This window comes from Aythya marila (assembly GCF_965140915.1).
Source record: "Aythya marila genome assembly, chromosome: 1".
In the NCBI taxonomy this organism is placed as follows: domain Eukaryota; kingdom Metazoa; phylum Chordata; class Aves; order Anseriformes; family Anatidae; genus Aythya; species Aythya marila.
Genome location: NC_139042.1, coordinates 70,179,476 through 70,202,137, shown reverse-complemented (window position 1 = coordinate 70,202,137; position 22,662 = coordinate 70,179,476). Strand labels below are relative to the sequence as shown.

Genomic DNA, 22,662 nt, shown 5'->3' with positions numbered 1-22,662 from the left:
AATGTTTGTGCAGGTATTTGGGCTTAGAGCTGCTGTTCCTCAAATAGAGGAAGTTAGAGAACTTCCCTTTGAAGTTTGAGGGTAAGACTTAGTTTTTCTTTGCTTTTGAACTTTAAATGTTAGTAAAATTTTGCAACAAATGGAAGCCTGGTCAACAGGGGGACGTTTCTAGTTTGACCCCAAATCTGTTGAAGTGACACAGGACTGCTGAACTTCATGGTCTTTGTCACCAGAACTTTAGAGCAATATGTTAGACCTAATGATGCTCCTCTGTGCTTTGTATGGGTGTGATTAGCAGCTGGGGTTTGTGGCATGCTTTAACAGGGAAGGAAGGAGGCTAGGACAGAATATAGAAGACAAAAAATGAAACATAAATTGAAGGGATTTAAAACAGTGAAAAGAGTGGAAAGGCTTAGGAAAGCACTTACAGTTTCTCCTGTGATATTCTTCTGTTCATGTGTTGAAAAAATATTTTTCACCTATTTCTAAATAAAAATGTATTTTAACGTACCTTTTAAAATGCAACCTATAGCTAATGCAGAAGTAACTGAGTGGAAGAAGAGATTTCTGTCCACATTGCCCCCCCACCCCAACTGCTGACAATTCTGAGGTGAAGATTATTAAGTAGCTTATATTTTAAATCCATAATGACGTTTTGTGATTATCTTCTATTTCCAACGTAGCTGTATAATCAGGAATCCTACCTGAATCAGACCTTATGGCCTGTTTTTATGTTGTTTTCTTTCACTTGCATCATTTTTCTTGAACTCTGTTTAAGTTTTACAGAGGCTTCTGTGCTTGTTACAGGACAGTTTATGAAACCACATCAAGAATGCGATCTGCTAGAGCACATGGAATAAGCATTGTCTGATTTTAAATAGTTGTCTTTAGAACCGAATCACAGCTTCTGATGGTTTTTAAAGTAACTTACTGAAAACAAACCTTGTAGTGGTGTTTTGAGGATTCCCAGAAGCTTATCCAGTTGTGGTTGCAATGTTTCATTTTGTAGAAATGTAAGGAAATGCTAATGCCTTGTTCTGTAGAGGTGATGGCAGGAAAGGGATATGTATGGGGGCAGAATTTCACTGCCAGCCCCATTGGAGAATAGGAATAACATATGCTAGCAACCAAACTAGAGATCCCTTTGACTGAATTAAGTCTTGTACTAGACAGAGTAAATTACAGTTTAACTGTAGAGATAAGATTAGCAAAAGATTAGAGTAGGGGCTGCTCAGTTTACAGTACAGTAAAAGTTTGCTTTGAAGTCTGTTTGGGCCCTTGCTTTTTTGACTTGGGTAAGTGATCAGGACTGAGATTTAGGTCTATGTGGGAAGTATAAATTTGGTGAGGTGCGTGCCTTAGAAGTGCAGAGATCAAGAAGATGTGGTCTAGAGATGAGAACGTGTAATAAATGGTGGAAGTAGGTTGTGTTTGTGAAGGTGAGGTGTAAAGGAGATGAAGATGTGTGGTTGTATCTGAAAGGAAGTTAGGAGCTATTATGGGAAAGATGAGGGAGATCTGGGGCATGGGGAATGCCACTTGATACGATGAAATGAGTAGGGAGGTTAAGAACAAGTGCCAGGGCTGTAGGGTACTGGTTAGTGGGGCTGGAGTTATGGCATTGCTGTTGTCTCAGACTTGGGAAGCAAGTGTCTGGGTGGTGGGGCAAGCAGGGACTTGGGGTCCTTGTGGTAAGTTTACAGAGCTTACATCTCTGCAACTGTCAACAGTTGGAAACATTCAGTGAAAACTTATTCTTTGTTAATTTAGTGAGTTTGTCAAATTAATCCCTTTAAACATTCACAAATGAAGTTACTAAATTATTAGAGGGAAAGATGATCGCGTAAATCAAATAAATAGTGGGTGGGTGTTAGACTTGTACTCTTGTACTTGCCATCCCAGTATGTCAGAAACAGTGAAGAGACAGTAAGATGTAACATACTCCTGCAGAATATTTGTGAGAAGTCATTGTGAACAGCACCCTCTTTTTTAACAAGTAATTTGCATATTTAAGTAACTGCATGGCATGCAGAGGTCCCACAATACATTGAAAGTTCTAAATTCTGCTGGTTAATAATTCATTCATGTTAAAACATACTGGCTTTCCTGATACTATTATTCTGTCATTTTGTGCTTACATGTGCGGTGTTCTAGTTAGGGAATGAGGTGAGAAAACCTACTGATTGACAAGCCGGGAATGCATCAGATTTCCTGACAAGTCTTAAAACACTACAACGAAAGAAGTTAGGATTGCGTAATCAAAGCAGAAATTTGACTTTTATGCTATAAAGTTGACTTATTGTTATCTTCAGCTGCTAGTTTCGCAGAAAAACAGAGTGGCTGAGGCTGTGGGGGCCCTCTGGAGGCCACCAGGCCCCAGCCCTGCCTCAGCAGGGCCACCCAGCGCAGGCTGCCCAGGCCCATCTCCAGGTGGCTTTGGAGGGCCCCAAGGAGGAGACCCCACAGGCTCTCTGGGCAGCCTGTGCCAGGGCTCCTCACCCGCACAGCACAGCAGTGCTGCCTGGGGCTCAGGGGGAGCCTCCTGGGGGCCTGGTTGTGCCCAGGGCCTCTGCTCCTGGCACTGGGCACCACTGAAGAGAACCCGGCTGTGTTGTCGCTGCGCTCTCCCTTCAGGTGTTTGTTGACATTGATGAGGTCCCCCTGAGCTGCCTCCACTTCAGGATGAACAGCCCCAGTGCGCAGCCTTTCCTCATATATGAGCTACTCCAGTCCCTTAACTGTTTTCATGGTCCTTCACTGGACCCTCTCCAGTTCATGTCCCTCTTGTACTGGGGCCAGAACTGGGCCCAGTGCTCCAGATGTGGCCTCACCGGTGCTGAGCAGTGGGGGAAAGATCACTTCCCTCAACCACTGTCAGTGCTTCGCCTGATGCAGTGCAGGACACCGCCAGCTTTCTGTGTGGCAGGGGCACATTGCTGGCTCGTGTTGAACTTTGTGTCCATCAGGACCCTCAGGGCCCTTCCTGCCAATCTGTTTCCCAGCTGGGTGGCCCTCAGCATATGTTGGTATATGGGGTTGTTCTTCCCCAGGTGCAGCACTTGGCACTTCTTGTTGAACTTCATGAGGCTCCTTTCAGCCCGTCAAGGTCCCTCTGGATGGCAGCATGACCCTCTGGCATATCGGTCACTCCTCCCACTTTCTGTGGGTTAGCTGAAATGTGAAGGGAGTTGGGAAGCTTCTGTTACGGTTCTGGAATTTTTGGATTATGTCAATAAAACTACTTGAACAATTTATCCCTTTAAAATTCACCTTCGCTTCCACTTCTGGCTGTCACAGTGGCGCTGTTTAATGTGTTTGCTCTACATCGAGTAGATTAATAGCGACCCTGTTACAGTTGGAATTGAGTTGCCTGCAGTTACGACACGTGAACTGGTTGTATGTACTGCTTCTTCAATATCCTTTCAGGCGGTTGCTTTGGTTATTGCTGCAAGGAAAGCCCGATAGTCCTTTACGTTCAAACTTGTCCCTTCCCCCCTCTCCCTCAGTGCATATTCCACTAGCAAAATGTTAACGACAGCATGAATGAAAGCAAGTTTGTTTTTTTGGAGTCTGCTTATAGTGTAAGCTTCCACATGACATATTTGGAGGAGGAGGAGGAGCGCTCTCTGACCTATAATCTCAGTGGCTGCTTTATCTTTGTGCAACATAACAAGAAAATGACTGATAAGAATTTGAACGCCAAACCCCAGGCAGAAGAAATTTTGTTTACTCTTTCAGTTTTGAGCTGCTTGAAGGACTTGTAGAGCTTAGGGATATGGTTTAGTGGAGGGCTGTTAGCGTTAGGTTGGAGGTTGGACTCAATGACCTTGAGGTCTCTTCCAACCTAGAAAATTCTGTGATTCTGATTCTGTGACTTGAGCGAGCTTTGTGCCATGTAAAAAGGTTAGAGGTAAAAATGGAAAAAATCCTTTTCATTCTGCTATGGCAGTGCTTACAAAAGTAGGAAGTTTTCCTGATTAATATAATGTTGCATTATGAAGAATCATGAGTTCAAAGGCTGTAGGTTTCTCAGTGTGTAAGTTTAAGGGCAGTGAGAACTATTTCCATGCCAGGGTGATTTGAGAACATAAAATGGAAAAGATGACAATTTAATGGGCAGAAGCCTTTATTTTGTGAAAATTATTTTTGCAAAAGTTATTTCTGCAAATCATCCCAAGGGTTGCCTTCTTTCCTATTTCTCAAGCTTGTGTTTTGCCATAGATTAGCATTGAGCAGGTGAACATCCTAAAATAATTAAACATCTTCTATGCAATAGGAGCCAAAAACAGTGAAAAAGAAAACCTATCATTGACAACTGGGAAAAATAAATTCTTTAGGCGTCCCAGTAAAGAATATGCCCATGTCTGATGAAGGAGAAAATGAGCGCCTGTGCCTTTGTTGAAATATTTATAGACCTAGAACAATGCAAGAAATTCAGTCAGTGGTGGAAGAGGGTTTTTTGTTTGTTTTTTACTTTGTTGAAGTGTGGCTTTAGTTCAATCTATTCTGTTTTTTTTTTTTTTTAATTTAACCCAAGCGTAAAGTTTTTAGGAAAACCCAATCTCTGCAAGAGACCCCTATTCCCTCTAGCCCCAAAGAAAAAGGAATGTCACTTTCTTTAAAATAAGTTCACAAAGTAATTCTGGTGCTGCATAATTGGTAAATTGCAGATGAGTTGAGTGAGGTCTAGGTCAGACTGTGTGATTCTTCTCTCTATTACCTCCCTGAGGAAAGGAAATAGCAAGTGACAAATACATACAATTTGTCAGCCCGTACTTTGAGTAAAAGAAAAGGAAATCATTAATACTTGTTGGAGTGAATTTCTGGCTTATGCAATATGAAGTCAAAAAGCTAATGTGGTGATTTAGTATGCTGCAGTGGTGTCATAATGTGCAACCTGTCTTTAATTTTTCATGTTGCTTAGATTAGCTGGGTCAGCAAATGACCTCCCTGCAGTTGGTTGTGGCTCTTAAAAACTGTGATCTTCAATAAAATATCCTTAGGAAACTGATCAAAAGAAAGTACAGGCAGACTTCTGTGGATAAAGGCAAATATTAACAGCAGTTGTGTAACTTCTTTGTGTTATTCCTCCTCACTTAAAACACTTTGGACTTGAATGTTAGTTACATAACCCAAGAGTGCTTCTAAATAAGCTTTCAGCATTTTTCTTGGATGTCTCCGCTGCACGGCTCTGGCATGCTGAAGGAATTCTGTTTGCCAGTTCCATTTACTCCCCTTCTCCCTTCTGCTACGTGGTTGCAAATTATAGCCTGGTTATTAAGGAGTTCGCTTGAGATGTAGACTCCTGTTTTGCGATGTCCTATAGAGCATAGATCACCGGCAGCAGAGGAGAGGTTATCTTGGTCAGTAGGTTTCTTCAAAGGAGATTCAAGGTAGTTTCATGAATTGGTGACCTTCGTGTCATGTACCCTGACTGAGTTCCATGCTCTTCAGTCTCTGGTTTGGAGAGGGGATTGTAGTGACTTCCCCTGTGAAAAAGGGGAAAAGGGATTTACCCAAATTAGTGCATGATGTCATCTTGAAATCAGGTATTTCTGAGGTGACCAAATCATGCTTTTTATGGGAGTTATTCACCAAAAGCAAATTGATCTTGCTGTATTTAAGTCCACACAGTCAGATCAGATAGTTCTTAATCTGAAAATAGCACAGCTAGAGAATCGGAGATCCTGAAGATCATTTAAGTCTCTGTCAAACACACAATGAATTTACCAGTGAGGTGACATATGGTGTTTTTAAAAATTTCTTCCGTGTTGGCTTGAGGGGAAAAATACAACTGTATGTAACTGCATATAACATTGTTTTTTTTCTTTTTTTTAACAGCTTGCTTTTACACGAGATGGACTCTGTGGCTTATGGAATGAAATGGTAAAAGATGGCGAGATTGTATATCCTGGAACAGAATTAACACAAAGTAGTGAACTACCTCCAAGAAAAGGTATGTTTTTTTTTTTCCTTTTTTTGTGGTGAAAGTGGAATTCGGAGTTCATACTGGTTCATACTGGCTTTGGTTTCTTGTCACGTGTCTACACAGTCTGCCAGTGTTCATATTTTGAGTTAAATGCAATTGGAACTGATCTCTTTTAAAGTGTGCAGGAAGGTAATGTCTGAGTCTTCAAATGAGGGCTTAAATCTGTTCCAGTCTCTTTTTAAATTAAACATCATAACCACTCGTGTTATGATGAGCGAGGCTTGGCGGTGTCCTTCTGTTCACTCTCCTTGGTGTGTTTACAGCTGAGGCCTTTGTCTAAAGGAAGTGGGCTGAGGAAGGGGTAAAGGTGATAGTGCTATTTCTAATTTTGTTTATAGTCTTCATGAAGTGACTAAAAGGTCAGCTGAAAACTGTCCGCAATCCAGCTGCGCATGTAGTGCTTTTTTTTTTTTGTCTTCTAGTTTCCTTTAGGGCAGGTCAAACACTGCAAATCAAATGACTGAGTAAAGTATCTATTCAGATTAATAATCACATTCTTTGATTAGAGACTTGCTCAATATTTTACGAAAGGAATAGAGAATTATTAATATCTGTCATTGGATATTCAATGATTTTCAGCTTTCTGAAATACCTGGATTTGGCGTGCCATTTAGCTTCCCCTTTATCAATAAGGGGGTTTGTGGAAAGCAGCAAAAACTTTCTTAAAAATGTGAGTGTTCAGTTACTATGAATAGCACAAGTAGTCTGCCTTTTTGTTCCTTTGGAGGTGTGAAGTGTAGGTCCAGTAGAGTGGAGGTCATGTCCGTTCTTTTCTACGTACTTCTAAAACACCTATATATTTTTTTTTTTTTTGGAAGCTACAACAGTTTAGAAATCTTAAGAGCCTGAGAAGGCTATATTCAGATCAGTGTATGAATTCTCTTTCAGTGTAGTTAGCCGCCTTAAATGCCACCGTGCTGGACTGCAGGGTTTTTAAGATGTAACTGTTTTGTTTACTAGACTTGAACTTTGAAAAGGAAAAGTTAATCAAGGCTATTTCTGGTCAGCGTTGATCAGGTTGTATGTTTGATTTGGTTAGGCACTAGTGAGTCATGAAACCAGAAAAACTGGTGGTCCTTTTGCAGCTCAAATTGAATTTCATGAAATGAAAATGTGGAATACTTCAGTCTGTTTAGTTAGTAGTTCATTTTTTACATAAATGTTGTACAAATCTATTTCAAGAGGAAATGGAAAAGTGCATGCCAGTAACCAGACTTACATAAATCCTAGTGTTTTTATATGAAAATCAATATATTCAAATATCAATATTTGGATTATGCTGCTCTATCGACTAATTTGGAGATGAGAGGTTGCTGTAGTCCTTTTTATTTAGTCTGTTGTAAGAAGTTTTGATTTATACTCATATGTTCTAATCCTTTTACTTCACTAGTGCTGTATCGTTCTCTGCTAATGCTGGCTGGGCTGCTGGGCAGAGGTGCTTCATTCTTGCAGCGGGTGATCAGCAGAGGCAGTAGATTGGAAAACCACGTTATTGATAGTGAAAAGGATTCCTTCTCTTCTCTAGAAAGTACAAATACTGCATTTGTTTTCCTGTTAGCAGAAACATTTGGTTAGGAATAACCCCTTTGTTTTTTCTTCATGACACTTTCAGAAAAACATGTGTGATTAATGCATCCAGGGAAATGAGTTTGCTTGTTTCCAAGTATCACCGAAGGGCACAGCTGTGACAGTAGTGATGTTCAAATTCAGGTGTGCTCGCGGTATGGCATGTACTTAAAAGGTAGTCGGGCTGCCATCAGGAAAATTGGATCAGTTTAATGTCTGGAAATATTAAAAAGTATTAAAAATATTTTTTCCTATTAAGCTTTTAAGTTAGGAAGCCATTACTGTACATTTTGAAGATGTCAGTTGATGACACAAGTCCTTTTTTTGTTTCCACAAACTTGTGTGTAAATGGAATTTCTGTTTCAATTAGCTACATTAAATAAGGTAAAACTATAAAATAATCAACTTCACGCCTCTGTCCTGTCACTGGTAAGCACAGTGGGTTTCCTCTCCTCTTGTTGCCTCTTCTCTTCTGTTGTGCCCCTTATCTGGAAGTTGGACCTTTGTCTGTCAGCCTGGTGCTGTTGAATGCATGCGCCTCACTCAGCATTGTGTCTGCAAACAGATGATCAAGTCCAAATGCCCAAGTGGTTGCAGAGAGGCTGGCACAGCCCAAACCTTTGTAATGAGAATAACAGTATGTGGGAAGTGGTTATGCTGGCTACCCTTCAGACAACATGTATATGAAACTGTAGCAGTGAGCAGGCATGCAGGCTGGCTCCTGCTTTGAGACTCCTTTCATGTTTAAAAAAGTTCTTTCTTACATGGGAAAAGTGCCTCTCTTTTTCTTGCTCTTTGCTGTGTCCTGCAAGCTATTTACATTGGCTCTACTCAGTGTTCTAGTCATTCAGTACTCAGCTGTGGATTACCAGACTCTTTGCAGGACCGGAGGAAATCCGAAGTCATCCTGTTGGACAGTTTGACTTCATAACTACCAAATGCTTTATTGCATGTTCGACAGATTTTTTAAAAAAATCATTTAAAAAGTAGTATACCCCAGAAGACAAACTTTATTTCTGGTTAGGGCTGGGTGATTGGAATTTTCTGTCATCTGGACTTCCACACCTTGGAGGCTGTGTAAATATGATTTATATATGGTTAGGCACGCATCCTTCCTTCACAAATAGCAATCAACATGTATGTATATTTACGTAGTCTATATCATGTAAAACACTTAGCATTTGGGCTTTTCAGTGAATCTTCCTCATCCCATGTAGCAAGGTATAGTCATTGTTATCCATCCCCTCATCTTTTCCTTTGCAGAAGTCAGGAAGAAGCTGGACTTGAAAATGTGTGTGTCCAGTGTCAGTGATCAGGTCTGGGGGAAGTTTTCACAAACATGTTGCTTGCAGATGCTGCAGATCTCAAGTTGCTGATCCTCTGAAGGGTTGGTGGTTATGGGAAAAGAAACTGGAAGAGATGGCTTGGATGTTCAGGGCTTCATATGTTAATGCTGTTATCTCCTGGCCGGCTCTTTGGCGGAGAGAACTTGTTATTTGTTACTGGTATTGAAATATTTCCTCGATCTCAGATTACCAAATACTATTTTAGAGTAATTGTGAAACGCAGCCTGCCCTTAAAGCACACTGTGTAACTTGTGAGTGGCAAGGTATTTGTGGCAACATCTGCTGGGAAATGGTTGCAGGCTTTTTTCTTCTGCTGAGGAATTCCTGACCTGATCAGTTGTTGGAACCAGGAGCAGCACAAGATCTTTCTGTAGTAGGTGCTTGAGGCAACTACATTTCATGGTCAGTGAAGAAAATAAGGCCCACCTTTAGCTGTTTCCTTTCTCTCCCCTCTTTATGCTTTGGGAGCTAACTTCTAGCTGTGGATGATTACTTCAGTTGCTCGGTTTTCACTCTCTGAGCATACCTACCTCATCCTGGAGGCTTATGATTATAAACCAAAATCCAGTTAAGAGAAAGTTCATTTGGGGAACTGTAACATAGGTGTTTTCCCCTTCTACATTCCTCAGTGTTCACACATCAATTTGAGAAAAATGATGTTAAAATAGGCTGCCACACTGCCACCTTTTTTTTGTGTGTGTTCTTTTGAAAACTGCCTTATTGTTTGTTATTTTGGTCTGTGCAGGCTTTTCTCAAGATTTCTTCCTGCCTGCCCCCGTTTTCTTTGGGGTTCCCTTTCCACAATCCCTTTCTCTAAGCATAACTGAGCTGCCATGAATATGAAGACCGTGCTGCTGCTTTTAATTTAGACTGATACCAGCATTGTCCCTACAGAGAAAGTGGTTTTGTGCAAGCATAGAGAAGTCTTTGAGAAACAATTTGTCATGGGATTTTTATGTGGTTTTCTGTTTTTTTTTTTTTTTTTTTTCTCTTTTAGCTCAGCTCCCTCCTTTTTCCCCCTACCTTCCTTTTCTGCTCATATAAGAAAGTAAAGAAACTCCTCCTAGTGGATTTGTGTATGTTTAATGTCAAGGTTATTTGTGTACGACACAGTGCTGAAGTTCCAGCCTGGGCTGGGACCTCGTCTCCTTGCAGCGAGGGACTAAGTTTGTAGCCCTTTGTTGTCATCCTTTGCCAAGGATCTGTTAAAAAGCATAACAAGCTCTCTCGCAGCTCTCTGCAAAACATAGTGCCTTGGCACAGCACCCTTCTGCCCACTGCCTGAAATCCCAGCAGCTCCTGTGGAGCGTGTCTTTAGGTGTGTGGGTGAGTGGGGGAACAGCGAGAGCATGGTGTTACTGTGGGAATAGTCTGAGCTGCTCTGGCTAAACAGGGTGCTTGCTTTAACTCCATGATGGGATTTGTGCCTTCGAATGCTACTTCTGCCTTGGAGTAAAACCAGCTGAATTCAGTCATCTTTTGGACACGTTTTATTATGCTGATGACTGCTGGACTGGTGGATGCTCCTTGGTATTTGGGAGAGATGGTCGCACTTGGTATAGTCTCCACTTGAAAGTGGAGTATCCAGGCTGCTTTTCCTGTGCTCAGGTGAGCTGTGCTATCCTTTCCTTAGCCCACAATCTTTTCTGTAGCACTAACTGTGCAATTGTCTGTTTTTTCCCTCTTTGCCTTGTCTTCAGGTGCCACCTCCTGAGTGCTGCTGGATGTTGCGGGTTATGAAACATTGGCTTTAATTTAAAACTTGTATGATTAAGGCAGCTGAAAAAAGCTTATTTTGGGAGGTGCTATTGTCTGCAGCCAAGGAAGTGTTTAGCAAATAGTCAATCACAGATCCAGTTACAACCAGATCAGACATTCATTTTTTTCTTCAAGCCAGATGGAGGAAATGGTTGAATGTTTTTGGAAATTGCAGTGCTTTGCGTGCTCTGAAGTAATGCGAGCCTTTGATACCCAAGTGGGATAGGTGTAATCAGCTGCGTTGTATCTGGCTACAGCTGTAAACTTCTTGCTTACTATCATCTCCTGGAATGTGCTGGTGCAAATGTTTGTATTCGGTGATGGGGGGTGAGATGGGAGGAAAGACAAAATTGTGGTTGTGGTCAGGGTTTCTGGGAAGGAGTCTGTAGCCTGGCTTGGCAGATAGGAGCTGAGGACCAGTAATTTTTAAGAGCCTGGTAAAAATGTCTGGGTCTAATCTCTTCATGGATAGGTTGCAAATGCTAGTATTGAGAAATCTGGGGGGGGGATATTTTTAGAAATGAGGGTTGTAGTGGGAAATGCAGTTGCCTGCGAGGCCCTGAATTGCAAGGCAGTCTTGCATGTTGAACTGGCTGGAGGTAAGGATATGGAAATCCATACGAGTAAGGAGAGAGACTTCCAGCTGTCTGGTTCCTCTGTGTTTAGCAAATTGGGGCTTTCATGCAGTCTTTGATTACAGAGATAAGTGACTAATGTCTGTTTTCTGTCTTCATGAAAGTAATCTTAAAAGGATTGCAAATGCTTTTTTATTGCTTGGGTAGAAAGTGGTGGTATTATTGCTTGCTGGTAATTACTAAGATGCTAGATATGTTAGAAATGTTGATACACTGCATAAAATTAGCGTAAATGTCAATGTATAGCTCTCCTTGATTTTGAAAGTAAGCCAATTGCTGTATTTTACATGTTGGAATATGAAAACAAGTAAATGAAACAAGTGGAGGTAGCTGAGAACAAAGTCTGACTTAAAGTGCATTTATTGCAATGCTGACTTTGTGTTAGTGTGGCTTTTAGTCAGATTACCTAGGAGGTTGTGGCAGTGACTTCAGCATTTTGAAGTCACTGTCTTATGAAATGTAACATGAGACCTAGCACCTGTGGAAGTTAACATGGTGCACACCACTGTATTTTCCCTTCTTTGTTCTATTAATGATAAACAATATGGCTGTAAAAATTTGGGCTATGAGCTTTACCTTTCTAATCTAGATCTGAATTAAAGGAGGAAGTAGCTTAACTGGTCTCTCTCTTTTTTTTTTTTTTTTTTTCCTCCTTTAGATGATAGCACTGAATGCCAAACTGCATCAAAGAAAGAAGAGCAAAATGACAAAGAAAAGAAAGATGAAGAAGAGGCTCCGCTGCCCACTTACAGGGCCAAATCGATTGTTGAGAGTTGGGTGTGGGGCAAACAACCAGGTATTGTGGCTGTTTTGATGATTCTCACCGAAGCATTACTTTGTTCTATATTGATCACTGCTTTTGTAGCATCAGGAAGTAATTGGATCAAATGTAGTTGTTGACAGGTGCATCTGTTAGGTTAGTGGAATAAGTTTGGTAAGTGGTTAACTGTGATTCAAGATAAACATTTGCCATAACTACTTTCGGGTTTAATTACGCTCACGACTTGGAGAGTCAATTTGCACCTTTCGTTCTACTTGAAGGAATGATAAATTGGCTTGGAACAAATGCAGTTATGCAGTGAAATGTTAAGATGCCTTTAGATTTCTGTTCAGTTACAGACACACACAAAATGCTTAGTTTCTGAAGCCTGAATTTTCTGCAGGCAATAAAGGTTTAATGGGTGATTTTTCTTTTTGGATTAGTGGTCTGGTATGAAGGAGTTTGAGTGAATTATGGGAGGAATGTTGAAAGGGTTTGTTCAATTAACTGTCCTGACCTTTACTGACAGTAACATCACCTGTGATGTCAGTGGGAAAACAGTCTGTGTTCACATCTTCAACTGTGGCTCTATAAAATACTGATCCTGATACTGAAGCCAGTTGAAGTTTGTAGCTCCTTATTGCTGCAGAGCAGCAACACATTGTCTGAAATGATCCAACTTTGAAAGCAATGTTACAAAAGAAGCTTCACTTCAGTGGTTTGTTTTGTACTTCTGGTGCCTGATACTACCTGATTCAGATACTGGAATGTACAAACTTCAGAGACATCTGTTGTGCACCTGTCCCCTCACCCCGAATCACTTGAGGATCCCTGGCAAGAAGCATTGTCTCTTCAGTGCTAGAATCTGGATCTGCATAGCTGTCTTCGCTAGGGAAGCCCTGTAACTTGCTTCTGTTGAGCCATAGGTCAGCTGCCAGTCTGCTGTCCTCTGCTCTGTGCCAGCCAGCTTTTTCCCCTTTCTTAAGGACAGAAGGGCAGATGGGCTTGATGTCACTCTAGAAGTAGGACAGAATTTTGCAGTGTAGGAGGAATGAAAAGAATTGCCATTACAGTGGAAGGGGGAGGGAGTGTTAAAGGAGGGAGACTGTGTTGAAGAGACGCAAGTTAAAGGTCATGTTATTTTTGTTTTATATTTGTATTTAATGCTTGTTGCTGAAGAAGAAAATAAACCTATTGTAAAAAATGGTAATCTAAATACTAACTATCCTACCAAATTTCTCTCAACTGACCAGGGTGTTTGGGATAAGAGCTGGCCTTTAAATTTACTCTCCAATTATTTATTTAAAATTAAAAAAAAAAATATTAAAACCTGTTTAGAAAAGGTGTTTGTGTGTATGGAGATTTCAGGAAAAAAAGTTAACTTCTTGCATTAACTTTCAGTGCTTATATATGGTATGGCTCATTATTGTTGAACATGTTATTTCTAGGGTAAATATCTATGAAGATTTAATGTACTAAATTTGTATTCCTTGGTTTCAGTTACCTTTTGTGCTAGAAGATCACATCACCTTGATCTGATTTAACTGTCTGGGACAGATAAATCCTGAAACAATATTATAAACATACTTGTATTTTATTTATATAAATGTAACAGGTGGCTTTCACTCATGATTGTAGGTAGCTTTTTGTTTTCTATTTGTAAGAAATAGAATTAACAGCTGCTTTTTGCACCATGCTAGTTTTTGTGGCTTGGTAATTCATTTTGGAAAAAAAAATACTGAGAATTAATTCAGTCTTAGTGCTTTGCATCTGTCTCATAAAACAAGCAAAACTATTTTAAGCTTGTCTTCTGTCATCCTTCCGAAAAAATAAAATTGATCCTTCGGTATTTGTCAAAAGCATGAAGGAGCTTTTGAAAATGAGAATTGTTTTTTAAAGATATTCCTACTGATCCAGTAAGAATGAAAAACTTACCATGTTTTCACTTGTTTTATGTTCCTTCACGAGTAAGGTCTGTGTTTTGGGTTAATACTCCGAGCTATATTTACTGAATTTAATGATTTATATTATGAAAGTCTTATGTTATGGAAGTTGTACCTAGGCATTAGATAGTGGATTATCTATGTTTTAGAAGTGCTGTAATACAGTCTTACTTTGCCAAGAAGTCTGGAGGATCATGCTATTGAACTTCAGCAGGCTAATCCAGGTCGCTGGGCCTTGTGACATCCCTCCCCCATGAGAACTGAGGGATTTGGAGAAAGCACAAAAAAAGCTCTTCATAAAGTGTGTTGAGAAGCAGTGCTTTTTGTCTTCCACTCTGTTTTGTGATCCGGGCACAAGTTCAGTGAAGCAAAATGCTTTCCTCAGTTCTAATTTATGCTGAGATCACTGCCAAAACAGGGTGAAGATGTCATACTTGTGGTGTTTTTGTTTTTTTTTTTTTGAGTGGCCTTACTATGCTAAGTTCTGTAAAAAGAAATAAAAAATGCGTAAAATAGTAATAAAAACATGGGTAGTTTATTATTTGACTTAAGTTGTTTTTCTTCTCTCTGGCTTCAGTGTTCATTTCATATTCAGCTCTTACTTGATGCCAGATTCGAGCCTCACTTATATAAGTGCTTATCTTCCCTTCGTCCTGTCCCCACAAGACTGTGCATTCATTAGCTAGTCCTTCTGATTTTTCTTAAAAATCTTGTTTTATTAATTTCATCCTTTTTCTTGGGTAGTCGGACCTGATTTAGCAGTCTGTTTTAGCAATGAATTAAACCACTATGCTGGTAAATCACTGTCATGGCACAGCACTTCTGGGGGCTCCTCAAAGAGGAGCTGTTTATAGATAATGCTGCCTCTTGTTTCCTTGGTAATGTTAGTATAGCTAAGTGCACTGAGAAGTGGTTCAGAGGCAATGCCTAAGGGAGGGGAAGTGAAAACCACCCTTGTGAATTCAGTGAGATACACACGAGAAACATGTCACTGGCAACAGCAGTTGAATCTTCGTCTCCTGTAACAAAGGGAGAGACACGCTGAAGCTTTGTTCTGTAGGAGCTATTACGTGAGTCAGGTTTGTATTGTGTACAGAAGTAACAAAAGCATTGGTGGCATTGAAAAATCTTTTTTTAAAACAACAGATTAAAAGTTAGTGACACATTTCCACTTTGATTTAAATAAATAAAATTCTTGATTGAATGCTTTTAATTTCAGCTTTAGAAAAGCTGATAAAGAGAATGGTTCAGTGAGAGGATGACATTTGCCCAAGGCCTACCCTCCTGTTTTACATCTCACAGAACTTCTGCCTCCCTGTTTTTTTTTTTCTCCATTTTCTTACCACTTCAAACAGTTTTTAAATCCCCCCACACCCTGAACTTGAAAGTTATTGTCTGACTCCAAGCATCTTTTTGATTTTGAATGTTGAATCTTTCAACACCTCACTAAATGCCTCACTAAATATGAATAGGGTTAGGTGTGCTGATGGGTGTCCTTTGGACAGGGGGAGCGAAGAGAAGGAAGCAAAAAGGTAACCACCCATTAGGAATTTGTTTTTTTCACAGCACCCCAGAGGGGCTGAGGCTGTCAGGGCCCTCTGGAGGCTACCAGGCCCCAGCCCTGCCCCAGCAGGGCCACCCAGCGCAGGCTGCCCAGGCCCATCTCCAGGCGGCTTTTGGAGATCTCCAAGGAGGAGACCCCACAGCCTCTCTGGGCAGCCTGTGCCAGGGCTCCTCACCCGCACAGCACAGAAGTGCTCCTGGGGCTCAGAGAACCTCCTGTGTTCTTAATATAAAACAATTACAGGAGTATATTTAGCCATGTCTCTGAAGAAAATCAGGTGGATGTGATGGTGTTTTTGTTTTTCCCTCTAGCTTTTGAATCCACTGTGCATTCTGTGGCATTGGCTTGCTGGCCTAGCAGATGCATGTTAAGCTGGGCTGACCGCATCCTCTGGCTGCTCTTAGTCCAGTGGAAGTACTGTGTAGTAGGAGGGGAAAGAGACAAGACAAAACATAAAAAGCTGTAGGAAATTAGAGCACATTAGCCCTGCTGCTGACAGGAAATGTCTGCTCTTTATAGTAGTACATTCTTGCCAAATTGTTTGAAACATGTTTTGAATTTTCAGGTCTGAACTCTCTTTAGACCATCTCATCTGTATTTGCCTTTTGCTAAAGCTCGTGTCTCGTTGGAAGGGCATTTTTCATGATCTTTATTTGCCACTTAGAAGCCTGCAGAGTTCTCTACGAGAGCTACTGACACAAATGTTAAGAAACCATTTAGTATGTTACTTTTTTAAAAGTTGATAAGGGAGCAAATGTGCCCTTAACAGGCTACCTGCCTTAGACTTGTGTCGGATCAGTGTATTGGCGGTGGCTGAGGTGATTTAAGAAGTTACTGCCTTCAGCTGCTTGTTTTGCCCCCTCAGAGTTGCTGACGGAACTAGGGAACGCATCACTGCTTAACCCTGTTCTGCCAAACGATCTAGGTTAAACACTACTGGTATTTTTCCTTCTAATGCAGGGAATTTCTGGCAGGATGAATTAAGAAGTGAAGACATGTAGTTATGTTAGCTGCCGTGGGGAGGCAGGGATGTGATAAATTTTAATAGAAGATGGTAAAACCCTTACCTGCCTCCGCTGCAGCCAGGAACATATCTGACTGTAGTTCTCACTTAAAAAGCATTCTGTGAATGATAGCTAGAGAATTTAAACTTGTGTGTTATGACATCAACTCTTACATTGTAGGTGTGGATTAGGTAAATAATTTGTCTCCAGCCTTCAGAAAATAGCTGACAAAGCAGAATGTTGCAAGGGACATCTGTTATCAAGGACTGGCGTGGTGGCATAAACAGTTTTGTTTCAAGAGTTCGCTGTAACCTTCTCAGATGAAACTCGAATCGTCACTATTAATAACCTATTCTCTCAGTAGTCTGTTTAGACACTGGGTAATATATGTTGCTCGGGCTTGACCGATTTCACTTGGTCGGTTCCCCAATGTATTGAAAACTTTCTGAAGAGGAACTAAATTTTCATCAAGGCTAATCTACTTATGGAAGAAGAGAAGATTTAAATATGGGAAGTGTGTAGATAACAGCTCACTTAAAAAAAACACACAACATAAATCCAAAGACACCCAGACACCCTTTTCCCCCAACAGTGTTACTTCTAACAAAACAATGCAGTCCTTGGTTCAGTTTTGAGGCACATCTGAGTTGTAGGATTACCATAGCTAACATTGTCTGGAATAGCTGTTCCAGCCTTTACCTACACTTTGCGTATGAAATTTCTTCTGGATTATTGAAATAATCAAGTACGTATAAAGTATTTTAAGAAAGGAATTACTTAGTTTTGGGAGAAAGCCTCCTAAAATTGTCGCCATTTCAGATTGTGAAAGCAAAGTGAGAGGAGTAAAGGAAAAGAATTTTACCACAACTCAAGTCAGAAAACTTACATTAATGGTTCATACGTGTTTGTTGACTTAGACAGGAAAGAAAAATAACTTGCTTTTGAAATGAAATATCCCTTGCTTTAAAAAGTACTATCATGAAGTTCTCGTTTTGTGAAACTTTGTGTATTTAATAGGACTCAACTCCAATCATCTTGAAGTATTATGTAGATCTTCTGTATTAAACAGAATTGAACCTTTGAGGTACTTAAAAGCTACAGTAATGTTATTTTTTGTCAGATGAGCCAGTTGTCACATCAGATCATTGACTATCATGTTGAGTGTCTTTCAGGTAGTCCCCAGTATGTATTGTGCTAGGACTTACTTTTGTAGGTGCTGCAGATGAAACATAATGCTTTTTTTTTTTTTTTTTTTCCCTGTACAGACATGGTATTGTGTGCACACAATGGTCAGCTTGAAAACTGCTACTGCTTGACTTGCATACATTGTATGTGCTTTTGTAGGATTTTTTTTTTTTCATTCAGAGTTTGTATGGTGTCTCCTATTGCATCAGAGTGGATGGGATTTTCGTAACAGCAGTAACGTGCCTGATTGGAGCTGGCTCTGAAAGTATTCAGTTGTGGTCTTTTAGGGAAACTTCCTCATAACGAATTACGTCTAATGTAGGTAGCCTCTGCCTATCCTAATTCTTTCCCTGTGTCATATGTTTATTAAGTGTATTACTTTGAAAGGAAGGGCTCTGTCACCAGAAAACATGTTGTTCCTTAACTCTCAGAAAGAATCTGAGGGGCTGTTCACCTGCAGATAACTTGTCAGCCAGGAGGGGATTATGAAAACTGTAGCTCTCTGTTAGTTTATAGACTCAGTGGAGTCTGGCACCTAGTGCTTAGTATCTCTATCACCAAGCATACACTCTATCATTTTCCCCAAACACAGACGCTAATGAAAGTGCCATTTTTTTCCATCAACTGTTTATTTACTTTTCCTGTGGATACATGAGTGTGTAATATGGGGAATGAACCTGCAGAGTGAAATTGGTTGACAAATAGGTGTGTCAATAGTGACCATATTCTGTTACAGTACTTTGAAGCTGAGTAATGCTAACACTTTTCAACTGTTTTTTTTCCTTTGAAATTACGGTATTCATTTGGAGGTATGCTGGAGCTTCGGGCTGGGGACTCATCCAGTCACCCATGAAAACTTCCTAGTAAACTTACATCATGTTAAAGGACATAAACATAGAATTAGAATCAGTAAGGTTGGAAAAGCCCTCCAAGACCATCTGGTCCAACCATCCCCCTACCACCAATGTCACCCACCAAACCATGTCCCAAAGCACCAGGTTCAACCTTTCCTTAAACACCCCCAGGGATGGTGACCCTACCACCTCTTCCAATGCCTGACTGCTCTTTCTGAGAAGAAATATCTCCAGATTCCCAACCTGAACCTTCCCTGGTGCAAATCATTCCCTCTTGTCCTATCCAAAGCCAAACCAAACATGCCTTTATCAGGCATTTGTTTTATTTATGTTTAGTTTACAGAGTGATCTGGCGTGGCTCTGTTCAGCTATGGCTGACAGATCTGTCTTACAGATGTCTTTGTAGGGAATTTTATGGGGCAAAAATTAAGGATATTGTGGCTTTTTTGGTCACATTTCCTGTTGTTGAGCCAAAGCATGGATGTGTATAATAGCTGCTATTATTTCTGTCTGATTTCTTAAGGTCTAGGCTGTAAGGAACACTTACTGTTCTTACTCACTAAAAAAGTCAGTTGTTCGTCATAAGCGGGAAAAATGCAAATTGCCTCAGGGAAAGGAATCTAACACATGAAATAGTGAAATGTGAGTAGCAGTGTTGAAAGCAGGCTGGGGTGATGGGTGACAACAAGCTGTGTGTGACTGGGCAATATGATATGGTGGCAGAGAAGGCTGCTTGAATTCTCTGCTGGCCACACAGAGATTTATTACAGAGGAAACAAAACTTTGAAATACTTTAGAGAGTTACATTTACAAAAGAATAAAAAGCCTCCTGCCTCATTAGATACAATTTTCAACTCCAGATGCTACCATAAGAGTGTCTGAATTTCTATAGCTTGGAGGCTGCTATTCCATTTATTTTCTTTTCTCGAAGGCTTTTGCCATCTTTTCACAAACACAGGTACATATTTGCAGGTAGCTTTTTTTTTTTTTTTTTTTTTCATAGCCCTTAGTCAGGCATCAGTTGAAACAAAGTCACTTCTGTGTGGCAGCCAGGCAGCAAATGCTGGTGGTTGGCTTCGGGACGAGGGCTGTAGTGAAGAGAAAAGCAGAGTGGGGTGGCCCAGTGATCAGACTGCTAATAAAGGGAGAGGAAAGAAACCCTTCCAAGACAAAAAAAACAAAACCAAAAACTTTGTTGCTGTCTATCCGAAGAATTAAAGCTACAGAGAATGTTTAAAAAAAAAAAAAAAAAAAAAAGGTGGGGTGGGGGAGGAAAGCACCCCCCCCAACCAACCCCAACCAAATAGAAAACATTACTCCAAAATTCCTGTTTTCAAGTGTTTTGAGACTGTCTTTGTCATGTGTCATTAGATAATTTGGACTTCAGGCTATTGAATGTTTTTTTCTGGTTAGCAAAGAATTCTCTGGTGGTGTCGGTACGTAGGTCACATCTTTTATTTGCTGGTTTTTACTTGTGGGTGTCTTAAATTTCTGACAGCTTGTTTCAGAAGCTAACCAGCTCTTGGCAGTGACCCTGGAGCTTCTGAGAGTAGCTTTATAACTTCTGAGAAACTTAAGATAATGTGTATCAGTGCAAAATGAAAGCATGTTTTCCTAGGTACTTGCAAGGTTGTTGCTTGTACTTAGGAGAAGTCTGGCTCTGAGGTCTGCTGTAGATAAGAATTTGCTGTATAACTTGTTTTGAACACTTGCATAAATATTTTCTATGGCATTTTAATCTCAGACACGAAATATGAAGGTTAAGATGTATTCACACCAAACTAACTTTAATGATAACCATAGTCTTTGTGTAAACACCTGTTAAATATGACTTGTAATTGTGTAATACATACTGCTAATTAGAAATGTGCACATTAAATACGGAAACAGTGAATTTCACTAGGTTTTGAGATTCAGGCTTCTAGTCAGCTCATAGTTGTTAATTGTTCTTGACTTTTCCTGGTAATGTATGTAAGAAAGTTGAACGCCACTAAAATTATATCTTTCTCTGATTCTTAGATGTGAACGAATTGAAAGAGTGCCTTCATGTACTAGTGAAGGAACAGCAAACTCTGGCCACACAAACTGCTACAACAGCTCTTTCAGCTATGAGGCTAAAGCAGAGGCTCGTTATCCTGGAACGATACTTCATTGCATTGAACAGAACAGTTCTTCAGGAGAATGTCAAAGTTAAGTGGAAAAGCAATAGTATTCCTCTGCCTACGGTGGATAAGAAAAGGTAATGACAAGTTGTATGGATAAGTTAATATATTAGCAACATCATAGAAGGGTTATCAACCTCTGCGTGACAGCTTAATGGGATTTCTTTCTCCTCATGAAGCATTACCAGTAAAGACAGTCTTCTTATTTAAGATGGTTTTAGGTGGTGCTATCTACCACACAGTTTTTTATCCTTGGCTGATGCTTACTTATGCTGACTGTTCATATTGGCTGTCTTTTATTATAATACACTTCAGTAGATGTTATTCTTTGAGCGATAAATCAGACATTTCATCTGAAAATGTTGCAGGAGAACTATCTGAATAAGAAATTATCTTGTTACTTTCTATATCTAGATAGTTTATTGACCTAAGAATAGAAAAAAAGTATTAATTGAGGCATTAAAGAAGCTTGTCAATAGTTAACTAGTTGCTGTTGGACAGAACAAGCAATTTAACCAGGGAAAATTTTATTTTAGATTAGCTCTAGCTTCAAAAATTAAAGAGACAGTAAGCAAATATCGTGGATGAGTTACCATCTGTGGGATTGTTCTGATGGGGATGTCTTTCTCTGAATAATCTGTTCTTTGAAGAATAATTTTTTTCAGTTCTGATTAAAAAAGAACACTGGTATGTTTAAATTATCAGAGTGCTTAAAAAGAAAAGCCAGATTAAATTTTCCCTTGCTTGAAAAAGTCTTGCAAGTTCACTTTCATTGTGATGTGAGATTAAAACCAGGTTTGTGATGGTTTGCATAAAAAACAAAGGTAATAAAAATGTTTGGGAGTCCAGTGAATGCCAACAAAAATTCAAGTTCTCTCTCTTCTGTACACAAACCAATACAGAAGCTGCAAAGAGATTTGTAATACTGACACTTGAGTGAAAAGATAGGCAATGACAAAATGGATGAAATTTGTTATCAGTAATTGAATAGAAGATTTATACAAAATTTAAAATTCTAGGTAATGCAGTCCAAATACACTAGAAGTATGAACAGCCCAGATAAAAATGAGTACGTGAAACATTATACACTTGTGTATTTTTAGTATGCAGTCTTAACTTCACTCTAAGTAATTTAGGAGCCTTTCCTATGGCAATTATGCCAGTCTGGTTTATTTTTTCTCTGTTAAGCTTTTTGTTGTCACACATAGGGTTAGCTGGGTTTTAGAACAGCTGAAGTTGCATTTTGGTTGTCGTTTTGGTGTTGACCACCGTCATTCTCAAGAGGAACTTACAACTATTTATATTAAAAAAAAAAAAAGTAATTGTATCTGCATGCATATAAATAAAGTGGAAAACTGTAAAATACATATATTAGTAATATTTTTTATAATGTAATTGTTACATAAACTGTATAGAGACAATGCGAATATGATTTTTTTTAGCCCAAGACCTGTAGGGAAAGGTGTAGAAGGACTTGCACGAGTTGGATCCCGAGCAGCACTTTCATTTGCATTTGCGTTCCTTCGTAGAGCATGGAGGTCAGGTAGGTCTATTCTGTAGCATACTGTGTATATTTTTGATTTCTGAAGACAATTTTTTCATAAAAGCACATGCATGTATTAAAGATATAGCTCGATGCAAATACTTATAAATATTTGACTACCATAATTGTATCTTACTTTTATGTGGTATTATGTCCAACAGTGTTGTTGTCGATCAAAGCCATCGGAGCCAGTCATTGCTATTCAAGCCAGTCCAGCTGCTGTATTGTGCTGGGCTACTTTTGTGCTTAGCTATACAAACTGGGATTTCACAAAGAGAACGCGTCTTAATGCCAGGTTTCAGAGAAGTTAGATTTATTTTTCAGAAAAGATGTATCACTATACTACTGCAGCA

The 22,662-nt window shown here is 39.8% G+C and overlaps 1 protein-coding gene across 4 annotated transcripts in view; it reads left to right on the top strand.

Annotated features, from left to right (window-relative positions):
* Positions 1–22,662, top strand: part of HERC2 (HECT and RLD domain containing E3 ubiquitin protein ligase 2) — a 110,618-nt gene that overhangs the window by 5,175 nt on the left and 82,781 nt on the right. For all 4 annotated transcript variants that reach the window (XM_082773914.1, XM_082773915.1, XM_082773912.1 and 1 more), the window contains exons 3-6: positions 5,842–5,956; positions 11,953–12,090; positions 20,624–20,843; positions 22,209–22,309. In XM_082773914.1, coding sequence (XP_082630040.1) covers positions 5,842–5,956; positions 11,953–12,090; positions 20,624–20,843; positions 22,209–22,309 — 574 coding nt within the window. The remainder of the gene's footprint in view (positions 1–5,841; positions 5,957–11,952; positions 12,091–20,623; positions 20,844–22,208; positions 22,310–22,662) is intronic.